This window comes from Nilaparvata lugens, chromosome 9, assembly GCF_014356525.2.
Source record: "Nilaparvata lugens isolate BPH chromosome 9, ASM1435652v1, whole genome shotgun sequence".
NCBI classification, from domain to species: Eukaryota; Metazoa; Arthropoda; class Insecta; order Hemiptera; family Delphacidae; genus Nilaparvata; species Nilaparvata lugens.
Window position 1 is genome coordinate 16407490 of NC_052512.1, and position 27011 is coordinate 16434500.

At 35.6% G+C, this 27011-nt stretch overlaps 1 protein-coding gene across 1 annotated transcript in view; it reads left to right on the forward strand.

The window, feature by feature from the left end:
* LOC111050776 (SURP and G-patch domain-containing protein 1) overlaps positions 1 to 27011 on the forward strand; it is a 72623-nt gene that overhangs the window by 5277 nt on the left and 40335 nt on the right. Inside the window, exons 3-6 of the mRNA XM_039435266.1 lie at positions 10457 to 10537; positions 12128 to 12648; positions 16168 to 16895; positions 21022 to 21194. Of these exons, the coding sequence (XP_039291200.1) occupies positions 10457 to 10537; positions 12128 to 12648; positions 16168 to 16895; positions 21022 to 21194 (1503 nt within the window). The remainder of the gene's footprint in view (positions 1 to 10456; positions 10538 to 12127; positions 12649 to 16167; positions 16896 to 21021; positions 21195 to 27011) is intronic.

Genomic DNA, 27011 nt, shown 5'->3' on the forward strand with positions numbered 1-27011 from the left:
TAACATTATGCCGATTGGCGGCTAAATAACTATGATTATACTATTGTTATTGTGTTCAGAGTACATTTTCCTTTGTTCGAATTATGAAATTTCAGGATTTTTTGAAAGTTATCAAAACAGACAGCTGTTCGACAAATAAAATATCGACATGTGTTCTTTTGAATAAACTGCTCTACCTACCTACCTCACGCACGAGAAAGAGGTTACAAAGTAAATTTCTCAGGGATGGGGTGGACCCCCTGTTAGTTTCCCAGGGAGGAGACTCATTCCAGTTAATAGAGCTGATATATAACTATACAGGGTATGAATTTAAAAAAAATCGGTCAAGTCATTTTCGAGAAAATCGTGATAGAAATTTAACAAAATTCATTCTTCTCAGGAATATTACGGAGCTCCTGCAATTTTCCCAGAAATGAGACTCATGTCAGTTGATAGGGCTTATAAATAGCTATCTATGGTATAAATTTGAAGAAAATCGTTAGAGCTGTTTTCGAGAAAACCGTGAAAAACATGATTTTTTAGTTACTATCCGCCATTTTTCTCATGAATATTATGGAGCTCCTGCAATTTTCCCAGAAATGAGACTCATGTCAGTTGATAGGGCTTTCAAATAGCTATCTATGGTATTAATTTGAAGAAAATCGTTAGAGCCGTTTCCGAGAAAACCGTGAAAAACATGGTTTTTTAGTAATTATCCGCCATTTTTTCCGCCATCTTGAATTGAATTTTATTGAATTTCTTATTGTCGTGTCGTATTGTAAGTTTAAAATTTCAAGTCAATCGGTTAATTAGAAATGGAGTTATCGTGTTCACAGACATGCACACATACACACACACACACACACACACCACACACCACACACACACACACCACACACACACATACACACACACACACACACACACACACACACACACACACACACACACACACACACACCACACACCACACACACACACACACACACACACACACACACCACACACACACACACAGACCAACACCCAAAAATCATGTTTTTGGACTCAGGACACCTTGAAACGTATAGAAAACTTGAAATTGGGGTACCTTAATTTTTTTTTGGAAAGCAATACTTTCCTTATCTATGGTAGTAGGGCAAGGAAAGTAAAAATGATGGTGTTTAGGAGAGGGGGAAGACTGAGGAGAGATGAGAGGTGGTATTATGGAGAGGAAAGACTGGAGGTGGTGAAGGAATATAAATATCTGGGAGTTACTTTCACACCTGCTCTATCGATGCTTCCACATTTTGAAAATAAAGTAACATCAGCAAAATTTGGTATAAATAGTGTATGGCGTAAGCTTATCTTAAATGACGAGGTACCAATCTCTAGCAAGTGGCATGCTTATAATGCTACAAGCAGAGCAGTGGTGACTTATGCGGCTGAGGTGTGGGGTTCCGTGCAATCTGAAGAGTTGGAAAATTTTCAAAAGTTTTTACTTTCCTTGCCCTATTACCATAGGTAAGGAAAGTATTGCTTTCCGAAAAAAATTAAGGTACCCCAATTTCTTAATTTCTATACGTTACAAGGTCCCCTGAGTCCAAAAAACTGGTTTTTGGGTATTGGTCTGTATGTGTGTGTGTGTGTGTGTGTATGAGTGTATGTGCGTCTGTGTACACGATATCTCATCTCCCAATAAACGGAATGACTTGAAATCTGGAACTTAAGGTCCTTTCACTATAAGGATCCGACACGAACAATTTCGATCAAATGCAATTCAAGATGGCGGCTAAAATGGCGAAAATGTTGTCAAAAACAGGGTTTTTCGTGATTTTCTCGGAAACGGCTCCAACGATTTTGATCATATTCATACCTAAAATAGTCATCGATAAGCTCTATCAACTGCCACAAGTCCCATATCTGTAAAAATTTCAGGAGCTCCGCCCCATCAATGCAGATAGATTGAAACAAAAAAAAATCAAGTGGAGTAGATTGAGCATGAAAATCTCTACAATTAATGTTCAGTAACATTTTCACCTGAAATTGAAAATAAGTTCAAATTTGAGAAAATATGATTATTATATATTATATAAAATATTCAATTGCAAATTATTGTTGATTCTATTAAATCATTCACTATGAAGAGATAGCAGACCTCATGTGTGTCTCCAGCGTTATTGCCCTGTCACCAGCTGGCTTAAATCTTTGAATAGTAGACTTGAGATGGGCGGGAACACTAGCGTCAGGTGATCAATTTTCATAACGGCAAGGAAAGTTGTGTGAGTGCGCCACACCAGATTTTTTATCAAGAGATTGCTATCCCTACCAAGAAATACGCCGAACTACGTCATCTACCTTGAATCTGGAGTAGATGCAATGTGGGTGAATACTTTAGTCCAACACTTCAACTATGTATTAAAAACGCTTGCGCTGCCTGAGCATAGATTTCCGCGAATCCTCAGTGAAATATTCATCAGGAATAAATGTGGTTGGTATGGAGAATGGCTGAGACTTTGTAGAGATAATAATATAGACTGGCCAGATAATCTGCAGGAAAAGCGTGAGTGGAGCAAAATGGGTCAGCTATATTATATCTGTATAGTCTATATTAATCTGTATATATATCAGCTATTGGTCACTAAAATTAGACAAGCGGTTCGGGGTAAGTGGTTGGATAGGGCTGATGCTGTGCAATTTCATTCCATATATGCTCTGTTGAATAAAGAGGAAAGTCTGATAAGAGAATACATAAATGATAGAAATAAGCGGAATTTTATAAGTATTACTAGCCGTCAGGCTCGCTTCGCTCGCCATATCCGTCTAGCCAGGGGGCTCCGCCCCCTGGACCCACGACTGGATCGTCCAAGAATGAGATCAGCAGGCTCGCTTCGCTCGCCTGCATTTTTCATTTGAGCATTTTTATCATATGTTAGAACAATCCAGTCGGGGGTCCAGACTAAACGTCTGGCTAAACGGATATGGCGAGCGAAGCGAGCCTGACGGCTAGTAATATAATATTCCCAGGATTGAAGTAGCAGTGCACAATCAATTTTTCCGCGATAAATGCATTTAAATCTTCAACTTGGTGCCAACCTAACAAAGTCAACTCAACTTAATGCCAACCTGACAAAATTATTAATTTAGTTGCCAGTTAACAACTGTTTTGAAGAGGTACTCTATCTAGATTATAGTTCTATAGTAACATATGATATGGAAATTTCAATTATAATTAGATTGGGAGAAGAAGAATATACATGCTAAAAGACGAACTTTAAACCCTTAAAAACAACCCTTAAAGTTAAAATATTGCCAAAAGATTTCTTAGTGCGCCTCTAAAGGGCCAACTGAACATACCTACCAAATTTGAACGTTTTTGGTTCGGTAGATTTTTAGTTATGCGAGTGAGTGAGTGAGTGAGTCAGTCAGTCAGTCAGTCAGTGAGTGAGTGCCATTTCGCTTTTATATATATAGATTTTCAAAGCTAGAGGAGCTCTATTCCCGATGAATTACAGACCGGAAAGACGGGAAGAAACACACAGATGTTCAATGTGCAATAGTCAGAAAAACGAGGACATGTTTCATTTTTTAGGTAGATGTTAAATTCTAGGAGAGATAAGAAAGACATGGTTCAATAAGTGGAGACTGGAAAGAAGACAGGTCATAGAATACTTGGATGGAAAGGATTGGAAACTTTTGGTGAGGTATGTGAGGGCGGTTCTAAGGTATAGAAAGCAAATAAAAGAAGAGTTCAATTATTAATGCTCTAATCGTTTTATTTTATTTTATCGTGTTATTTTTCCTCTAATCGTTGGTCATTCTCTCTGTGATGAATGGATTGTTTTATAAATATAAATCTTTGGTCGTGTATACTACTACCAAGCATCCATCACATATAACAGTAATATTAATTAGATAAAAACGGGTATATTTTATTTATTTATTTTTTTCTCTATCCTCATATGAATCAGGTGAGAGTTCAATATTTGACATTTAAAATCTATTCTTCCAAAGACAGTCTGTTTTGTTATGAATCGCAAACCAAGCCAATTTTATATATTATTTTTTACAGATGGAATTAAATAGAGAATGCATTTATCCAAATGCTAATTAATATATAATTATTATATAGAGATTGTCAGTTTGGTGTAAGGGCAAGCATTCCTGACTAGCAATTGGGAGGTACCGGGTTCGATTCCCGGGCTGGCATTTAATTTTTGGATAGTAGTTCTCATCGAATTTCCATTTAGCTGTTAGCCCTGTTGTCAATGTCTGCAGTAGCAGAGGTCTTCGGGGTGATTTGCAGCATTTATTTAGGATTTTCGTTCAATAATAATTATTATTTTTTATTATTACTGTATTGTATAATTTATGAAAGCTTTTTCTTTGTCTCAAGAGTCAAGTATTATAATCAATATTATCAAGTTCGGCTCAACTTCGGCTGACGGCAAAATGCCATGCCTAATGAACTTTTTACTTCTGATTTACTGTATATTATTTCATTTTTTCTCTTTGTTTTCTACATTGAGAACTGTTTGAATTGTTTTGTTGAATAAAGTTCATTTCTATCCTATTCTATTAAGGGCAGAGTTAGAACTCTATAGTGAGGTCCACGTTATAATGGCAGTGTTTGATTAGCAATAGTATTGCTATCCTTGTCTATCATTCAACAAAGCGAATAGCTCTTTCTCGCTTTGCTCTGTTGCCAGATCGTTTTGTAACAATGTAGAATTATTAATAGTTTAACAAAATATTTGATCCTTATGATGAAAATTCATTATGGAATTATTGAAAAATTTAATTTCTTGCTTGATAAAATATACAGTATATTGATTATTTAAAATGAGAATGAACAGTTGAAATTACATCAATAAACCTGTATCAGCTACCATCTATAGAAGGCATTGACAAGACAGAGGATCGTCAACGTTGTTCTGCTTTCTCTCCTCCACTGCCATTATAACGTGGACCTCACGGTATATAGAAGAAGGCGGTACGTGCCACGTATTTGTGCTAAATTTGAGGTGTAGCTGACGTCATTTTATATCCAATCATCTGTTTTTAACAAATAAGTTTCATAAATTGGCAATAGGTGTTAAAAACATCGGTTGGTGGCGATGACGCAATCTAGCTGGCTGGCCACTGCGCACACATTTCATGACCCCTACCGTTTTCATCTAAATACCGTGGTGGACCTCACATAACAGTCTAGAATATCGGGGCACCGAGCTTCGCTCGTTATTTATTTATTGTAAACAGAGCACAATTATTCAAAATGATTGGGGAAGGACAAACAGGCACAGCCCAAAACTGTTTCTTCCCCGAATTTTCATTTATACACTATAAATGGTCCAAAAAGTAGGTTATGTTTCATACACTTGAATTCAGGTCCAATTTTCAGTCAAAATATTTAAAAACAGAAAAGTTCTAATTTAGATTGTTTACAAACCAAATTGATTAACAAAATAACACTCACTAATCACTTAAAACTGTCAAATAATGATTAACTTTGAATATTATGATATACTCTAATTTAGAGTGATAAACCATGTCATGTCAACAAATCAGATTATTTTGATCGAGTCTATTAAAATTTCTAGATAATATTTCTCGCGAGATACGGTAAGCTGTTTGAATGATTACACAGCTGATCTCCCACACTGGCACACGCATCTTCTGTTGTCGACAGACGACGGAATCTGTTCTTCCAAGGATGAATTATCCTTTTAATGTCCTTCAGAGAGTTTTCCCAAGGATGAGACCTAGTGCAATCGAATCTTTGTATTTTAAACCTACTATGTTCTGAATTTCGTGAGAATCGTTGGAGCCGTTTTCGAGATCCGGTGAAATACAAACATATAAACATCTAAACATCCAAACATCTAACATAAATTGCTCGTTTAATAGTATAGGATAACAGCTGATTTTTATTTAATTACATTTTCTTCGCCTAATTAATTTTATTGATTGATGGAAGTGCTCTACAACTATCCTATACTATTAAACGAGCAACTTCTGTTTATATGCTTAGATGTTTATATGTTTGTATTTCACCGGATCTCGATAACGGCTCTAACGATTCTCACGAAATTAAGAAAATAGTAGGTTTATCATATATAAAGATTCGATTGCACTAGGTCTCATCCCTGGGAAAACTCGTTGAATGACATCAAAAGGATAATTATTATTCATCCTTGGAAAAACATCTTATAATAATTATTTCGTCGTCTGTTGGTAATGGAAGTGAGTGAGCGAGTTCATGTATGTGGGACTGTGTCAAAATTATGACTCAGCTGTTGAACTTTTGTAATCATTCAATCGAGTACTTTGTGCCGGTAGCAAAAAACCGGGTTATTTGCAATCCTGATTAATTCCAGTAGATCTTTTTGAAATGGTCTTCTCTGATTTGGTTCACGTGAAGTTAATCAGGATTAAAATTTAACCGGCTTTTGTGCAACTGGGCCTTTGTGAGGGAAATTTTTGCATTCCTCTGGGAACTAATCTCAATTTACTGTTATTAGATGGAACACATCTGTATGAATGTTATTATAATTCCTTCTTTCGTAATGATTTTTTTATGCTTTTGTACTCCAGAGCGAAGCTCGGTCCCCGATATTTAATTTTATATTTACAAATTGAAGATACCATTCAAGGTTTTCAATGCAGTATCCTTATCCTCCCAGTGCTGGTTGCACAAAAGCCGGTTAAATTTGAACTGTGATCAATTCCACGAGAACCAATCAGAGAAGCTGTCTTATTAAAAAGGCCTTCTCTGAGAATGAAAATGAAAAATATCTTTTCTTGGCGGAGTTAGGACTTTCAAGTCCTCTCTACCACTCAACCTCGTATTCTCGTATTGGTTCTCGTGAAATTAATCACGGTTAAAATTTAACCGGCTTTTGTGCAACCGGCACCCAGTGTCGAATTGTCACCCCATTTATTTCAAGAAAATTCTACCAGGAGCGCTTCCGACGCTCTTCAACCTCAAGGTCTATAAATACAGGTCATGACACTCGTGTTCCTTATGGAGCGGCCATTATTTGGAGTCTTCATGGCGGTACATTTGAAATATTCCAATCGGCTCATAACAAAATCATGCATTATGCTTTTTAAAAACAATATTCTGGTTCAGATAATTCAGGTTTTCGATTTTTTAATAATGAAATTTCAATAATAAATTATTCAAATATTCATTTTTTCATCATTGAAAATTGTTCTTATTCTTGTAACTTTTTATGATTCATAAGGCATTGGGACAAAAGGCTTACCTCAAAAAGAATTTGAAGTTCTCAATCCAAAGATCAAAAATTAAGTTCCTAGTTGGAATCTAAATATTATTATTCTGTGGGAAGAATTTATTTTTCAATTCAAAGCCAATCAGTATTTCTTGAACAATATAACAAAATAACACATCATGTTGTTCAATCTATAATGATAACAGCTTATAAATTTGAATATTGGTGAACTAGAACCCCATAAAATGGCGATTTTGCAATGAATCACGGGACTGTGTCATGACCTGTATTTTATAGACCTTGTTCAACCCCCTCCACCACCCTTCTCAAATGGACGCCCTCTGCGCTATCTAACGTAGCAATCTGTGACTATCTGCAACTCCATTCCAATCTCATTTCATACGTTTTTCCAAACTCAATTTTTCATCATTTTCTTAATTATTTATGACAATAATCGATTCATTTTGTAATTTGGCCAGGTTTAAATGGTCGATTCACCGATTTTCAAAAGAATTTCAGTGTTTCGTCGATTAAATAACGTGAAATCGATGCGAATTCAGAGATGAGATGACAAGCTCTCGCTGAACGATTTCCGACTGGTCTCAGCTATATATAGGGGAGCGATTCGGAGTAATTAACGGGGAGTCCGGTCTCACAAGGTGTCAAATGTATCACTTGATATTTAGAATAATAATAAGCATCTAAACCATACATTAAAAACCAACACTAAAATCATCCTAAAATATATCTACATCTATGTGAGGGATTTGACTTCCTTTTTGCTACTTGAAGCATCTTCTTCTTCTTCTTCTTCTTCTTCTTCTTCTTCTTCTTTCTTCTTCTTCTTCTTCTTCTTCTTCTTCTTCTTCTTCACTCTCACAAGGTGTCAAATTACCAATCGATAAGGCTCTAACGACTCTCACGAAATTTTTAACCAAGTAGGTTCATGATATGAAAATTTGATTTGCACTAGGTCTCTACCCTGAGATAACTTGCTGAAGGTCATTAAAAGGATAAATACGTCCTTGGAAAAACAGCTGGAAATTTTGTCGTCATACTTAACTAGTAGTTTTGTGAACAGTAGACTTCGCGCTCAAAAAGGAACATACCTGTCAAATTTCATGAAAATCTATTACCGCGTTTCGCCGTAAATGCGCAACATATAAACATTTAAACATTAAGAGAAGTGCCAAACCGTCGACTTAAATCTTGAACCTCACTTCGCTCGGTCAATTAATAATTATCTATGCTACAATGTTGAAAGTCAATCTGACAACAGAGCAAAGCGAGAAAGAGATAGAGCTATCCACTTTGTTGAATGATTGACAATGATAGAAATACCATTGCTAATCAAAACTGCCATTATAACGTGAACCTCACTATAGTCGTTATCCAGGCATGATAAAAAATGTGTGTTTGCGCATGAGTGTGGAAGAATTGAATTGAATTGCTGCCTTTATTTTAATCCTAGATAGGTGAAGTTAGGGCGTAGCCGGCCCTCTCTCACTCTTAAACCTCAAAAGAGAGAGAATTGAATTTAATAATTGTCTTTATTAAGATTCTACTTCACATGCGGCGGAATTCGTATTTCAGTTCCCATATAGCTGAACGAAGAGGGGAATAAGTTCAGCAACGGCTCTCTTCGTTCAGCAACGGTCCTCCCACCACCGTTCTCCCAACTCGCTTGCTCACGCCCTAAGGGGGTAAACACGGCGGAGTTAGAACTCTATAGTGATGTCCACGTTATATTGGCAGTGTTTGATTAGCAATGGTATTGCTATCCTTGTCTATCATTCAACAAAGCGAATAGGTCTTTCTCGCTTTGCTCTGTTGCCAGATTGTCTTTGAACAATGTTAAATAACAAAATATTTCATCTTAATTATGAAATGATTGAAAAATATAATTTCTTGCTTGATAAAATATAATTGATTAATTTGAACGAGAATGAAAAATAATATTACCGTACATCAATAAACCTGTATCAGCTACCGTCCATAGAAGGCATTGACAAAACAGAGGATCGGCAACCTTGTTCTGCTATTTTCATCCACTGCTATTATAGAGTGAACCTCACTATAGGGGTGAGGACTTTTGCTGAAACACCTGATGGTTAGAAACTTTTATGATGTTATTGATGATCGAAAAGTGTGCCATATATATGATCCCCCCATAGCATTTGTTGATTGGACTAGCATATTTTATTATTATATCCTTCCATTGTCGACTCATACTCAACTGGGTCTCACTCTAGTATCATATAGACACATTGTGTTATTTAATGCAAACACTATCAGATAGTGTACTATAGTAAAGGAAAGAACTGGCTTATACACGTACGAGATAGGAAAATTATATTTGACGCATCATCACGTATCAACTACTCAACTGATTAAAACTGTGCGAAGGCTAGAAATAAACTTTTTACTCGAGATATTTTTCAAAGATTTTTGATTTGTATATCATCAAGCTATCAAAATGAAAAATTTTTCTCAGGAAAACATTTTTTTCTGATCATTACTTTTTGATATATTAGCGCCTAAATTTTAAATTTTTGGGACAAACCATTTCAAATTCGGTAAGAGATAAATCCATGAGATTTAGAGGATAGATTTTTCATGGTGTTGTTGATCTAGTAAATTAAAAATTTTCTGAAAATATCAATTTATAAGATAGTTATTCAATTTACTAAAAATAACTTTTAGTCGAGTTATTTTTGGTAAATTGAATAACTTTTCCAAAAATTGATATTTTCAGAAAATTTCTGTTCAACTAGATCAACAATACCATGAAGAATCCATCCTCTAAATCTCATGGATTTATATCGTACCGAATTTGAAATGTTCTGTCCCAAAAATTCAAACTTCAGTCGCTCATATCTCAAAAATTAATGATCGAAAAAAAATGTTTTCCTGAAAAAACTTTTTCATTTTGATAGCTTGATGATATACAAATCAAAAAACTTTGAAAAATATCACGAGTAAAAAGTTTATTTTTAGCCTTTGCACAGCCTTAACTTGAAATTTTGCATATAGATTCTCAATTAACCGAAAATTGTTATAGCTATTTTCAATTCTTCAAGATTTTATTACATCAAGTTTTCAGTTCGTCAAGTTCTATAATAGACCCTTGCAGAGCACAGGTTACCTTGTAGTCAACAATATTATAATAATTTAAAGAAAGTCAATATAGCCTTGCATTTTGCTTCTGCTCTCTACAATGATTATTCTCATTCATTTGAACAACAACGTTTTCTCTCTTTTAGCAGACGAGCAGACAGCTAATGGTGCTAATCTTGGAATGAAAAATGCAGACTCAGTTGCCGATAGTTCTGCTGTAGCTGACGGTGAGTATATTTCCATCAAAACCAATCATTCCTGCATGCACAAGCATCTAGCCTAGCAAAGAACTAGGTATACCAAATACCAACTGTTCCCTCTATCTATTAATATTTATTTATTTTTTTATTTTAATTATTTATTTATTTATTCATTTATTCATTTATTCATTATTCATTTATTCATTTATTCATTTATTCATTTATTCATTATTCATTTATTCATTTATTCATTTATTCATTTATTCATTTATTCATTTATTCATTTATTCATTATTCATTTATTCATTTATTCATTTATTCATTTATTCATTTATTCATTTATTCATTTATTCATTTATTCATTTATTCATTATTCATTTATTCATTTATTCATTTATTCATTTATTCATTTATTCATTTATTCATTTATTCATTATTCATTTATTCATTTATTCTTTATTCATTTATTCATTTACTCATTTATTCATTTATTCATTTATTCATTTATTCATTTATCTATTTATTAGAGAACAAAGAAGACTACAGGCATTAAGCCCAATACAGTCTCACTACAATTTACAATCGTATTAAGAAAGTTACTAAAAAAAAGATACAGTACATGCAATTTAAAAATACATAAGAAAATTGATAAGTTATGAGGAAAGCATAAGTAATTGAAAGTAATCGTTTTATTTTCAACTTGTCATTTTATTTTCGTTTGTCGCTGTATTTTCAATTTGTTATTTTATTTTTATGTGTTATATTTTGACAATTCCTTTACTCTAATAAGAGTCTCTGGGAAGCTTCAAAAACAAACAAACAATGTTGCAAAACTTCTTGATGATTTCAATCTATTACAAAGGTAGGCACACATCTTGCTAGTAGAGCACAAACCAAATAACCCCCAGAAGCGGGCCTGGTGGTATGTGGAAGTTTCATGCATCCTCTACATGGCTGCGTAGTTTGAAGGCCTAAGCATATCATCATAGAGAAACAATAGCATAAGTAGATATTCCATGGTATAGGGCGTTTATGTCGCAACTTTTACTGTTATCTCAAGCTGATAGTTCACATAGTTCTTTCCTGTGAAGCTTTATGACGCTGGTGGTCTCTTATATTGTGCTGTTCATACACTCTTCCCGGTCAAAACAGTAAAAATCAACAGTAATCGGCTTGAGATAACAGTAAAAGTTGTGACATAAACGCCCTATACCATGGGATATCTACTTATGCTATTGTTTCTCTATGGTGTTGCATTCATCCAGTTTGGTTTGGTTAGTGAAAGAATGGTGTCTTGCTCTCGTGTTATGTAAACACAAATCAAACAATGTGCTTTTACAGAATTTTTAACTGTTGAGAAAGCAAATTCTAGTGAGAATCATCATTGTTTAAATTTGCTTTAATTCTTGATTCTTGTCAATAATGATCAATGAAATCATCAATTTTTTGAGGAAAAAAATGGAACACACTATACACAAATAAACGAAAATCTAAATTTTAATAATTTCAATATCTCAGTAATTTATATCTGTACACTATGAACACACTAGAATATAATATAAATACTTGTGCATCACAGTTCTTTGTGTAGTAATTGCATTTGATTTGAAATTCCAGGTGGAAAAAGTGATACAGCAGGCTTGTTGGACCATTCAAACATGAATCAGGGCAGTTTTGCCAACCAATTCAACACACCTCCAATGTTCACTCAGCCACCTCCGCAATTCACCCTTCCACCCAGCTTCACCACATTCCTCCCACCGCCAACCCAACAACAGATGATGATCAACAATATTATGAATTTTGGTCCTCCGGGCCTGCCACAATTTCCCCCTCCTTGTTATCCTCCCACCACCGTACCGCCACCCCCACCCCTCCCACCAGGTGTGTTCTTCTCCCCCCCACCGGGCATCATTCCCCCCTCCCGCGCCTCTCAACCCTCACTCCATACCAGCGCCTTCCCCTCTTCTGCCGCATTCAATTCCAGCTCCCTCCCCACTGCAGCCCAGTTCAATTCCCCCCTCCTCATCCTATCATCACACATGCTATCCCCCCTCCTGTGCCACCACCATCTGTGTCCTTTGAAACCAAAATGGCCATCAGTGCCAATGAGTTGTGGCCAGCACCAATCATACCTGGTGAGTTTTACTTGCAACTATTACTCTTCAATGTCTTGTCAATCATTATACTCTGTACAAAATAACGTTTGACTTGGGAGGGACATGCGCAGCAGAGAAGGCATAGAGCAGTAGGGATACAATGTCGGCGATGTCACCGTTTTGAACCGACCAGCGTCCTCTAATTTCTAGTGAGTATTCAAGTGCTCATGTTAAACTTACAAATTTTCCTCTCTGAAAGCACTGACACGACTGATTCTAATAGAAAAATTGGCAACTGCGCTTCCACCTATGACTCTATCCATCACTGTAATTGATTGATCTCCCTCCATTTCTCTGCGCCTCCAAGTCAAAAGTAATTTTGTATGGAGTATGGACTTCATTTATGAATAATTTCTCATATTATTCATGTGTTATTGGATGGGCACGTCAATTGTCGGTCCCGGCTGATATGTAACAGTCGTGTGGCCCTTTGACAGCTTAAATTTTATATTCAGGTTATTGTGAGATTCACAATATCCAATAGAAATGATAGGGCAACAGAGTTGCCAATTCTCTTTTTCAAATATACATATCATATACACAAATAATGTACCTTGTGTTACAAAAAGAATGACCCAATATTAAACAGTTATATTCATTTAAAAAAATGGTGTACGCAAACCAATTTTATATCAAATTACTGACAGAAGTATCAAGTCTATGATGATGTATTATAAGTTTTCTTTGTGCCCTCCATTTGAGGACATCTAGACGGTAGCCAAATTCATCCCAGACTGTTCGCAAGATGTCTTCTCGGACTGCAACTACTGCATCAGTTATCCTGGTTTCTAGCTCCTCAATATCAAGTGCTAAGGGAGGAACAACGTTGAAGATCGTGTTTATGTTCCTCCCTTAGAACTTCATATTGAGCAGCTAGAAGCCAGGATAACTGATGCAGTAGTTGCAGTCCGAGAAGACATCTTGCGAACGTTTGGGATGAATTTGGCTACCGTCTAGATGTCGTCCGAGCCTCAAAAGGAGGGCACATAGAACACTTATAAACATCATCATAAACTTGATACTTCTGTGAGTAATTTGATGTAAAATTGGTTTGTGTACACCATTTTTTAAAATAAATATAACTGTTTAAAATTGGGTCATTGTTTTTGAAACACCCGGTATATTAGATAGCGGTGATTTCAATATATTTTGTATTTCAGTATATCTGATGTTGATTGTCAATTGATTGTTGATATTTGTCAATAATGATCAACTTTTATATTTAATTCGTCAAGGAAAATATTTTTCTATGATTCAATGATCAATTTTCATGATTGAAATAAAATATTTTGGTAGTTTGTTATAATTTTTCATAGCCGAAAAAACAACAATTAGGAAAAATTTATCTTGATTAATGAACAAGATATAAAAAATATTCCTGTGGAAAATACTAATATATTGCAATTATTATTCAAATGCTAATGAATTAATAATTATTTTCAAACGAAACCCCAAATTAAATGTTGTAAATCACCCCGAAGACTTATGCTACTGCAAATATTGACAACAGGGCTAACAGCTAGAAATGCGATGAGCGCTACTATTCAAAAATTATTTGTCAGCCCGGGAAACGAACCCAGTACCTCCCAATTGCCGGTTATGGATGCTTCCCCTTACACCAAACTGACAATCTCTGAAGCTACTGGGTTCGATTCCCGGGCTGACAAATAATTTTTGAATAGTAGCACTCATCGAATTTCCATCTAGCTGTTTACCCTGTTGTCAATATTTGCATTAGCAGAAGTCTTTCGGGTGATTTACAGCATTTAATTTGTTTTTTCGTTTAATAACAATTATAAAAATTATATTGAAGGTAGTAACTATTTGTGATAATTTTACTATGAATGCTCAACTAAGAGAAGGTATTTTTCTCAGAGAAGGTATTTTATATGTTGTTTCTATTAATAATTGATTTATGCTTATCATGCAGTCAGGTACAAACTTTATTTATACAGGATTGGTGAAAATTATGGAATTGGCTCAATATTTCTTTTAAAAAGAAAATAATATATGACGATAAATCTGATTAGGTATCCTATTCAAATTAAAAAACTACCCTTCTGTCGCTACAAAATTTTGGTCCGCCATCTTGGAATCGCCATTTTCAATCCAACTTCATTTTTTAGAATGGGAAGGTGGCATTCATGATCTTTATACAGAATTTCAAGAGAAAATCACCTAATTTTTCGCCAATCATTTTCGTTTGAAATTCTTTATAGAAATCATGTATCATTATGACCACCCTTAAAAAATGAAGTTGGATTAAAAATGGCGGTTCCAAGATGGCCGACCAAAATTTTGAAGCGACAGAAGAGTAGTAATCGAATAGGACCCCTATCAGATGTATCGTCAAATTTTCTTTTTCAAATTTTGGGTTGCTCGTTGGAATAAGTGATAACGCGCTGGTCTAATGATCAAGAGAACCCGAATTCGAATCTTGATGTGGCAAAAGTTTTTGACCACAGCACAATCACATAGATACGGCCACCCCCTCTTCCATAGGAGACGATAAGCTGTCGGTCCCGATTACCTAAAAAGTAGCTGTCATCTCTCATCATCATCCCTCTCAATCATTACCCACGCACAAGCTTAAGAGCTTATGTGGGCTTCACCCTCAGTATTTTTATTATTGACCGATCATAGTGAGGTCTATGTTTCAACTCGATTCGCCTTTGTCTGTCTGTATGTAACGCGATTACGGCCAAACGCGTTGATAGAATTCGATGAGATTTGGCAGGAATATTCCTTTTTCAACTGCGCGTCGATGCATTTTAAGGATAATATTAAATGAAAAGGAATTCCTCCATACTCTGATATCACTATATATATCATCATCTACTTTGAAGATAGGATCAATCAGACTATAGAATTATTCATAATCAATCAGCTGACAAGTGGATTTGGATTATTCATTGCATGCATTACACAGATGTCTGGCCGTGTCTATTTCTATAAGGTAGGGTTTCAATATTTTTTATGATGCGTGCCCATCAGTATCAATTTACTCACATTTGAAAAACACATTTAATAGGTGATTGAAAATAAAATAAAAAATGATTAAATGAACTAAATAATGCTGAAGAAAGTATAATATTCTTAATTGAAATAATTAATTTCAAAATAGTTGAGAAATATTTTTATCAGATGAAAAGATTATCACGAAACTGGATAGATCATCATATGGAATACAAATTCAAACGTGAACTGAGTTTATTAACATACGTGAGTTTTTGATCTTGGAGAAAACAAATAACAGTTTTTAAGAATAGATTATGATTCAACTGAATCGACTAGAACAGGTGACATTAGATACTTGTAGATGAGAAAACTGCGTGAGGTCTACTGTTCACAGAACTACTAGTTATCATTTTTTAGAAATATTGAGTTGTTTCCGTAATTTCCACCAAGCCTGTATAAAACATAGATGAGGAAATCTGGTGTGAAAAAATGTCTTCTTTTAGTTGAGCATCAGTTCAGCACATATGTCTGGATTAAAAGAATAGAGATCATTTGAAAGAGGTTCTGATGAAGGCTTTACTAGTCCCAGCAGAACAAGAGGACGTCGAGGATGACTTGAATCCGGAACAGCTGTCAAGGTCAAGTGAAGGTCACCAGCGGTCACCAGAAGATCAGTCAAGGTCAAACTCGAGTTCGCCCGAGTTGAGCCGCAGTCAGCTGATTTCAAGGTCACCAGAACACATATCAAGGTCAGCCGACTCGAGTCGCGATCAGCTGATTTCAAGGTCACCAGAATCGAGTTATGAGCGGTTTGTGACCGAGTCAAGGTCAGCAGACTCGAGTCGCGATCAGCTGATTTCGAGGTCTTTGAGGTCAAGCGATGACAGCTCCTGTAGCGATGACAGCAGGAGATCAAGGTCTAGATCAAGGTCTAGATCCAGGTCTAGATCGAGGTCGAGGTCACCACTACAGTCTGACGAGGAGAGCAAAAGTAGTAGTCGAGCTAGGATTGATGAAGATAGTCAGACTCAAGACCCAACAGATGTAAACGAGGAAGAGGTGCACGAAGAAGAAGAAGAAGAATCAGAAAAAGAAGGAGAGATGAAGGAAGAAATAGAAGAACAGGTGAAGGAAGAAAAAGTAGAACAGGTGAAGGAAGAAGAAGAAGAAGAAGAAGAAGAAGAAGAAGGGGTGAAGGAAGAAAAAGAAGAAGAAGAAGACGGTGACATAATACCAGCCAAAGAGGAGACACTCGCTGATAATCAAAGGTAATCTGAATTATTATTTCATTTCAGTTATGTTTATTGTAATTCCGTTTTCTCTATGCATGTACTACGCTAGGCTAGAAACCATAGGCTACAAACTGGGATAATAATCTATAGTGAGGTCCACGTTGTAAAGGCAGTGGAGAAAAATAGGAGATCAACGTTGCCGAACCTCTGTCTTGTCAATGCCTTCTATAGATGGCAGCTGATACAGGTTTAAATATTAACTGTTCATTCTCGTTTAAAATGATCAATTATATTTCATTAAGCGATAAATTATATTATTCAATAATTTTATAATGAATTTCCATAAATAAAAAATAATACTTTTTCAATTAATTATCAATTCTACATTGTTATAAGACGATCTGGCGACAGAGCAAAGCGAGAAAGAGATAGCGCTATCTGCTTTGTTGAATGATAGGCAAGGATAGAAGGATAGAAATACCATTGCTGATCAAACACTGCCATTATAACGTGGACCTCACTAAAGGTTATCTAGAAAAGGTTACCTTAGGTTACCTTTAGGTTAGGCTATTCAATTCAATTCAAATATTTTTATTCAACAAATGTACAGATACATTGAACTAACGTCATACATAATAAAATATCAAAACAGTCAATAAGAAATTCATCACAATCAAATTATGTGAAAATTCTTCAAATGAATATAAGGACAATCCTATCAGATATTTTTCAGCTTGGCTCTAAAAATTGTCAACTCCTCTATGGACTTTAAATTTTGGGGCAGCATGTTAAAATATTTATCTCCCATGAAAGTTGTCTTCATTTTAAAAATTCTAAATTATGTCTCTGTACGATTCTACCGGATCTAGTATTATATCTATGTGAAATACTACTTTTCTCTTCTAAATCAGTGAATTCTTTAAAGTACATTATGACATCGAAAACATATTGCCCTTAGACTGTCAATATGCCTAGCTGAAAAAACATTTGTTTCACCGAGTCCCTCCTTTTAATGTTCATGATAATTCTCAGTGCTCTTTTCTGCTGAACTAATATTTTGTCCAAGTTTTTTTTCGATGTGCAGCCATAGATATAGGCCGTAAGCTATATTGGAATGAACCAATACGTAGTAAAATGCTTTCAGAGCATTCAGCCCACACACATTGGTCATACGCCTAAGAGCAAACAGGCCTGGTGATATTTTCTTCAGCACATGATTGATATGCTTGTTCCAAGAAAAATGTTCATCAATCACTAAACCTAGGAATTTTGTGCTAGTTAAATGCTCTAAGATGTTATCATCTAATATAATGTTTGGACTTGAAACACCTCTGCACTGCCTAGTTGAGAAAGGGACTACAACTGACTTATTGGGATTTAGGAGGAGATTTCGGCTGTTCAGAAATTTATTGATTGCTGTTAGACCCTGTGCTGATGATTTCTCCACATCCTGTACTGTATTACCCGTAAAAATAATGTTGGCATCGTCCGCATAAAGACAAACAGATGCCTGTCCTCGGATCACCTCAGGTACAAAGAAACAGTAAAGGGCCTAATATGGAACCTTGCGGGACGCCGTAATGGAGACTTTTGAGCTCAGAGCGATACTTCATTTTATAGTTAATTGAAGGGGTTACATTAATCCTCTCCAATTCCACATATTGTTCTCTTCCCTTCAAGTAGGATGAGAACCAGGACAGCACTCCCATGCCCTTGAGTGACTCTAATAAAGCATCATGATCGACACTGTCAAATGCACGTGTCAAGTCCAGAAAAGTACCCATTACCTTATCACCCCTATCCACCGCATCTATAATCGACCCAACAAAATCTACTCCTGCTGAGATAGTCGATCTGTTAGATCGAAACCCATGCTGCTCTCTGTCCAGTATGTTGTTGGACTATCTAGGCTACATTTATGATAAAGGTTATCATATCAATTAGTGATGATATTGGATTAGAGCCACATTATCAAATCGACTCATTTGAGCTGAGAAGAATGAGCTAGGCTAAGAGAAGATCCGATCATTGTGTCAAAAGTTATGAGTGTTTCAAATTTTGAACCTTGAGGTGTCCTTATAAGCAACTCCCCACTATGAAATCCTGAAATTTAGTGTATCTTACGGTTGATTCTGATGCTACATACCCTTGTATAATGAATATGATCAAAAATATTCATTTGATCAGTTAGGAACGCCTCGAAAGTAATTATAATGGAAGTTTTGTATTTTGGCTGTAGGACATGGTTTTATATTTTCGTTAGACTGTCCCTTTCTCCCTGTACTAAATTTTTAATTTTCCAAGGAATTTTGTTAAGAATTAATTGTACTTTCACATGATATGTGATTTTTCATCATTACTCTATAATGCTCCAGAATTACTCTTTAAGTCTTCAGAATTTCCAAAAAACTTTTAAAAATACCCATTTTTTGAAAATTTGTAGCTCGAATCCCAGACATCGTAGAATCCGGCGCGACCACTCAATTCATTGGAAATTATTTTGTCTTTCATTTTGTAACGAATACTTTTTTCGAAAAAACCGAGGTTTTCGAAATAAAGTGGAAAAATTGAAAAGTCCAAAAATTTGTGTCACATAATTATAGACAACCTTGTATGGTGTCCTTATGGTAACCTATGGTGTCCCTATGGTGTCCTTTTATGGTAACCTTATGAGGTCTACGTTGTAATGGCAGTGAAGAAAGATAAGGGAACAAAGTTGCCGATCCTCTGTCTTGTCAGTGCCTTCTATAGACGGTAGCTGATACAGGTTCATTAAATGTAATCTTAACTGTTCATTCTCGTTTAAAATAATTATATTTTTTACTAAGCAAGAAATGATATTTTCCTACAGTTACCTTGAAAAGTGGCCATTCCTGAACTGATTTCAGAAAACAAAGAATCACTTTTCCGCTCTAGTGCGCAAAGTATTACTTTGCCTACTCCAGATTTGCAACATGGCAACACAAAATAGTTGGTGGGTTATATGGAGGATTAGTGCACGAAAACAAAAATTAAGTTGGTAACAATGACTGTGGTTAGATTTAGATAAGAATCATTTCAATGGCTACCCTACATTTATGATAAAATCCCAATCTAGAAATCCAAAACAAGAATAATGTTCATCTAAATCATAATTAAATAATCATCGTTTACGAATTCTCATCATTTAATAATAAATAATAGTTCTTTTCTATTGATAATTATTATTTACCTGCAAGCAAGTTATTATATAACTGCAAGCAATGAGGAAAATAGCAAATATACATTATAAAATTCGAATTCTTTCGGTGCAGCAAACTGTCACTTTGCGCACTAGTTGCACAAATAAGTATTTTCAATAATTCCATAATTAAGACAAAATATTTTGTTAATTGATTATTACTTCTACATTGCTAAAAGACGATCTGGCAAAGCGAGAAAGAGATAGCGATATCCGCTTTGTTGAATGATAGACAAGGATAGCAATACAATTGCTAATCAAGCACTGCCATTATAACGTGGACCTCAGTATAAGTGTAATGGAGTCCTTACAAATACTCAAATTCAGATTATATGTTTGTAGAAAATAGAAGAGAACTCAGTGAATATGAGTACATTCATCAAATACTTCCAGAAGTACAAAACTCATCTGCTCTTTAAGGCTAGGTACACACCAATTAGTCAAGACAAGACAAGACATGATCAGACACGTTTAGTCACAATACTTCACATAGTTGCTTATGAAAACATGTCTTATTACAATGACTAATCAGTGTGTGTTGCGTCATAAGCAATTATGTGAAGTTGCACAATACTTGCACATACTTCACTTCGTTGCAGTGTGTGATCAGACACAATACTTCTCATAGTTGCTTATGAAGACATGTCTAATTGCAATGACTAATCAGTGTGTGCTGCGTCATAAGCAAATATGTGAAGTATTGTGTCTGATGATGTCTTGTCTCGTCTTGACTAACTGGTGTGTGCCTAGCCCCAATCGTGTAGATAAAAGAATAATAAATTGAGTGTGTAACTGAAGAATGTTGAAGTGACACATAACCTAGCTACATTTTGACTGTTGTAAAAATTAGAGTTGGAACCGTTTTGATATTTTTCTGTATGTTGTGCAATTCTGAATGATTAAATAAATAAATAAATCTCTTGAGCTTTTCTTTCATTCAAGCTTCAACTTAGAAATCAAACAAGAAGTCAAAGAAGAAGAAGGAAAAGAAGAAGTGGAACATGAAGAAATGAAGGAAGACCTGGATGGAGAACCAATGCCTGTAGAAAAGCAAGTGTGGCCCATCGAGAACCCACAGTATCCGCCATTTCTGTTCCCATCGGACCTGAAAAAAGGTAATTTACAATAATTAGTTTTATAATTTTTTCAACTTCTAGCTGGCCCGGCGAACTTCGTACCGCCAAATAGTTAATGCATCTCATGACAAACATTAGCTGGATGCACACCTGAGGAGGCGCGATGCAGCCTTTTTCATCCAGGTGTTTCTTGCTTATTGGTTTGAATGGAAGAACTCACACACACTAAATCCGGCGATAAGGCAATCTCCATTAGAACAACACTTTGTACGCGTACCACCAAGCCGCGCCTCCTCAGGTGTGCTTAGCCTTAGCTTAATCTGATGCACTATATTTTTATGAAAATTATCCAACAATCAGTATTTACATTTATATCTCAATATGGACTTACTATGTGCTTAGTTAGTTGTGCAGCAGTTTGTATTCTTAGATATAGTTGAATGCAGCTTGCTGGGAAATTGAATGGTATATCTCCTTGCTACTGATTTTCCCGTGCATATTATAAATTTACAGCATTTCGAGTTCTACGACTCAATTTTGTACATCGTTCGTACTGCGGCATTATTATTAGAATTAAAATTTTGTGAACCAGTAGAAAGAAAATAGAAAACCAATCTACCGACGGCTGTTGGATGACACAATGATTATAACAGCTGATTTTTATTTCTGTGTGTGGCCAGCTCACAAATCTTTTCCCATAAAAATTACATGTAAACTTTGAAGGACCGTAGGAAAGAGTCCTGAATTCGGATCATACATTTGATAGGCCATAAACCGGCTCCTTAACATAACAAACACAACTAAAGAAAAATCATCAAATTCGGTACACACATAAAAAATCTGGTGTGGTACACTCACTCGCACAACTTTCCTTGCTCATTGATCTGTAAGCCTCATTCTTAAAAGAGGATAATTTCGGGGAATAACATTTGCCGATTGGCGGCTAAATAATTAAAACTGATTATACTATCGTTATTGTTTTCAGATTACATTTTCCTTTGTTTGAATTATGAATTTGAGGATTTTTTTAAAGTTGTCAAAACAGCAGTTTGACTGCTGTTCTACAAATAAAATATCGACATGTGTTCTTTTAAATAAACTGCTCTACCTACCTACCTCACACACGAGAAGGAGGTTACAACGTAAATTTCTCAAGGATGGGGTGGACCCCCTGTTAATTTCTCAGGGAGGAGACTCATGCCAGTTAATAGAGCCGATATCTATCTATACAGGGTGTGAATTTGAAAGAATCTGGTGTGGCGCACTCACACAACTTTCCTTGCCGTTTTGAAAATTGATCACCTGACGCTAGTGTTCTCGCGCATCTCAAGTCTACTATTCAAAGATATGAGACAGCAGATGATAGGTCAATAACGATGGAGACACACGAGGTCTGCTATCTCTTCATAGTGAATCATTTAATAGAATCAACAGTTGTCAACAGTTTGCAATTGAATGATCACATTTTCTCAAATTTCAAGCTTCTTTTCAATTTTAGGTGAAAATGTTACTGGACATTAATTGAAGAGATTTTCATGCTCAATCTTTTCCACTTGAAATTTTTCGTTCAAATTGTATCTGAAGCCTGATAATTGGAAATCTAAAATCAAACTTTGCATGGATGGGGCGGAGCTTTTATAGATATCGGACTTGTTGCAGTTGATAGAGCTTATCAATGACTATTTCAGGTATGAATTTGATCAAAATCGTTGGAGCCATTTTCGATAAAATCACGAAAACCCTGTTTTTAACAACATTTTTGCCTTTTTAGCCGATATTTTGGATTGCATTGAACGAAATTGTTCGTGTCGGATCCTTATAGTGTAAGGACCTTACGTTCCAAATTTCAAGTCATTCCGTTAATTTGGAGATGAGATATCGTGTACACAGACGCACATACACTCATACACACACACACACACACACACACACACACACACACACACACACACACACACACACCCATACAGACCAATACCCAAAAACCACTTTTTTGGACTCAGGGGACCTTGAAACGTATAGAAATTTGGAAATTGGGGTACCTTAATTTCTTTCGGAAAGCAATACTTTCCTTACCTATTTATAGTAATAGGGCAAGGAAACTCTAAAATTCTGATCAATATGAGATAAATATATGATTCATATATATGTCCCATATGACCAGGTGACATCACAAATTTCAAGCTTTTCAAGCTTATTACTGGTGATTTTTTTAGTTCTTACTATCCTTGCCCTATTACCATAGGTAAGGAAACTATTGCTTTCCGAAAAAATTAAGATACCCCAATTTCAAAATTTCTATACTTTTCAAGGTCCCCTGAGTCCAAAAAAGTGGTTTTTGGGTATTGGTCTGTATGTATGTATGTGTGTGTGTGTGTGTGTGTGTGTGTGTGTGTGTGTGTGTGTGTGTGTGTGTGTGTGTGTGTGTGTGTGTGTGCGTGCGTGCGTTCGTGCGTGTGTTTGTGTCTGTGTTTGTGAGTGTATGAGTGTATGTGCGTCTGTGTACTCGATATCTCATCTCCTAATTAACGGAATGACTTGAAATTTGGAACGTAAGGTCCTTACAATATAAGGATCCGACACGAACAATTTCGATCTAATGCAATTCAAGATGGCGGCTAAAATGGCAAAAATGTTGTCAAAATCAGGGTTTTTCGCGATTTTCTCGAAAACGGCTCCAACGATTTTGATTAAAGTTATACTTAAAATAGTCATCAATAAGCTATATCAACTGCCACAAGTCCCATATCTGTAAAGATTTCAGGAGCTCCGCCCCATCTATGCAAAGTTTGATTTCAGATTCTCAATTATCAGGCTTCAGATAAAATTTAAACAAAAAAAAAATCGAGTGGAAAAGATTCAGCATGAGAATCTCTACAACTAATGTTCAGTAACATTTTCACCTAAAATCAAATAGAAGCTCGAAATTCGAGAAAATGTGATTATTCAATTGCAAACTGTTGGCAACTGTTGATTCTATTAAATCATCCACTATTAAGAGATAGCAGACCTCGTGTTTCTCCAGTGTTATTTCCCTGTCACCAGCTGGCTCAAATCTTTGAATAGTAGACTTGAGATGCGCGGGAACACTAGCGTCAGGTTATCAATTTTCATAACGGCAAGGAAAGTTGTGTGAGTGCGCCACACCAGATTTTTCATATTGGGGTCGCAGAAATATAATGCTACTATAGTGAGGTCCACGTTATAATGGAAGTGGAGAAAGATAAGAGAAACACACTGCCTATTCTCTGTCTTGTCAATGCCTTCTATGGAGGGTACCTGATACAGGTTTATGTATGTAATATAACTGTTTATTCTCGTTTAAAATGATAAATTATATTCTATTAAGCAAGAAATTATATTTTTCAATAATTTCATAAACAATTTTCATGATTAAGACAAAATATTTTGTTAATTATTAATTCTACATTGTTGAAAGACGATCTGCAACAGAACAAAGCGAGAAAGAGATAGCGCTATCCGCTTTGTTGAATGATAGAAAAGGATAGCAATACCATTGCTAATCAAAAACTGCTATTATATCGTGAACCTCACTATAGTACGTCATTCTGTTATGTTTCCGTGCCTACTAATACAGTTCGCCTAATTTGAATCTATTTCTGTAACAAACCGTCCTTGAGAACAGAGTTACTATAGTTTTCGAGATATCTGCTCCTGAATGTGTTTCTTTCACGAAAAACACTTGATTCCTCCAGACCTCACTATATCCTATCATATTAAGTGAGCTATTTCTCTATGTCTGTTTATATTTTTACTTTCCTTGCCCTATTACCATAGGTAAGGAAAGTATTGCTTCCAAAAAAAATTAAGGTACCCTAATTTCAAGTTCTCTATACGTTTCAAGGTTCCCTGAGTCCAAAAACATGATTTTTAGGTGTTGGTCTGTGTGTGTGTATGTCTGTGAACACGATAACTCCATTCCTAATTAACCGATTGACTTGCAATTTTAAACTTAAGGTCCTTATACCATAAGGACCCGACAATAAGAAATACAATTCAAGATGGCGGAAAAAATAGCGGATAATTACTAAAAAACCATGTTTTTCACAGTTTTCTCGAAAACGGCTCTAACGATCGGCTCTCGATTTTCTTCAAATTGATACCATAGATAGCTATTTAAAAGCCCTATCAACTGACATGAGTCTCATTTCTGGGAAAATTGCAGGAGCTACGTATAATTCTTGAGGAAAATGGCGGATAATCACTAAAAATCCATGTTTTTACGGTTTTCTCAAAAACGGCTCTACCGATTCTCTTCAAATTTATACCCTTGATAGCTATTTATAAGCCCTATCAACTGAAATGAGTCTCATTTCTGGGAAAATTGCAGGAGCTCCGTAATATTCCTGAGAAGAATGAATTTTGTTAAATTTCTATCACGATTTTCTAAAAAATGACTTGACCGATTTTTTTCAAATTCATACCCTAAAAAATGACGACTTAGAAAAAATCATCGAATTTCATATCTACACAAAGGAAAAAGTACTATGAAAACAATTATATATAAATATACATATATACAGAAGTCTGTTCTAGTTTCAAATATGAGCAAGGAAAGTTGTACCACACCAGATTTTTTTATATATGTTTTTTTTATATTTTTTATCTGGTTATTTATGTTCAACGGATCTCGAAAACGGCTCTAATGATTTTCACGAAATTTGGAACATAGTAGGTTTATGATATAAAAAATCGATTGCACTAGGTCTCATCCTTGGGAAAACTCGCTGAACGACATTGAAAGGATAATTCATCCATGGCTGAAACAGCTGAGACTTTCGTCGTCTGTGGATGGTAAAAAGTGAGCAAGTGATTCTGTGGAAAATCAAAATATCGCATCCCCGAAATTCATAAGCTGACGTATAGCCAGCTGTAAAATATAAACACGATCATTTTAGAGAATTGTTTTCTGTTTATCAATAAATAAAAATCTGGTGTGGCGCATTCACACAACTTTCCTTGCCGTTATGAAAATTGATCACCTGACGCTTGTGTTCCCGCGCATCTCAAGTCTACTATTCAAAGATCTGAGCCAGCTGGTGACAGGACAATAACGCGGGATACACACGAGAACTGCTATCTCTTCATAGTGAATGATTTAATAGAACCAACAGTTGCCAACAGTTTCCAATTGAATAATCACATTTTCTCAAATTTCAAGCGTATTTTCAATTTTAGGTGAAAATGTTACTGGTTATTAATTGAAGAGATTTTCATGCTCAATCGTTTCCATTTGAAATTTTCTGTTTAAATTGTATCTGAAGCCTGATAATTGGGAATCTAAAATCAAACTTTGCATAGATGGGGCAGAGCTCCTGGAATTTTTACAGATATGAGACTTGTGACAGTTGATAGAGCTTATCAATGACTATTATAGGTATGAATTTAATCAAATTCGTTGGAGCCGTTTTCGAGAAAATCGTGAAAAACCCTGATTTTGACAACATTTTCGCCATTCTATCCGCCATCTTGAATTGCATTTGATCGAAATTGTTCGTGTCGGATCCTTATATTGTAAGGATCTTAAGTTCCAAATTTCAAGTCATTCCGTTTATTGGGTGATGAAATATCGTGTACACAGACGCACATGCACTCACACACACACACACACACACACACACACACACACACACACACACACACACACACACACACACACACACACACACACACACACACAATACCCAAAAACCACTTTTTCGGACTCAGGGGACCTTGAAACGTATAGAAATTTAGAAATTGTGGTACCTTAATTTTTTTCGGAAAGCAATACTTTCCTTATGTGGCGTGCGTGGCGTGGCATGACAGTGCTCTCCAGTAGAGCTGCCACCACCA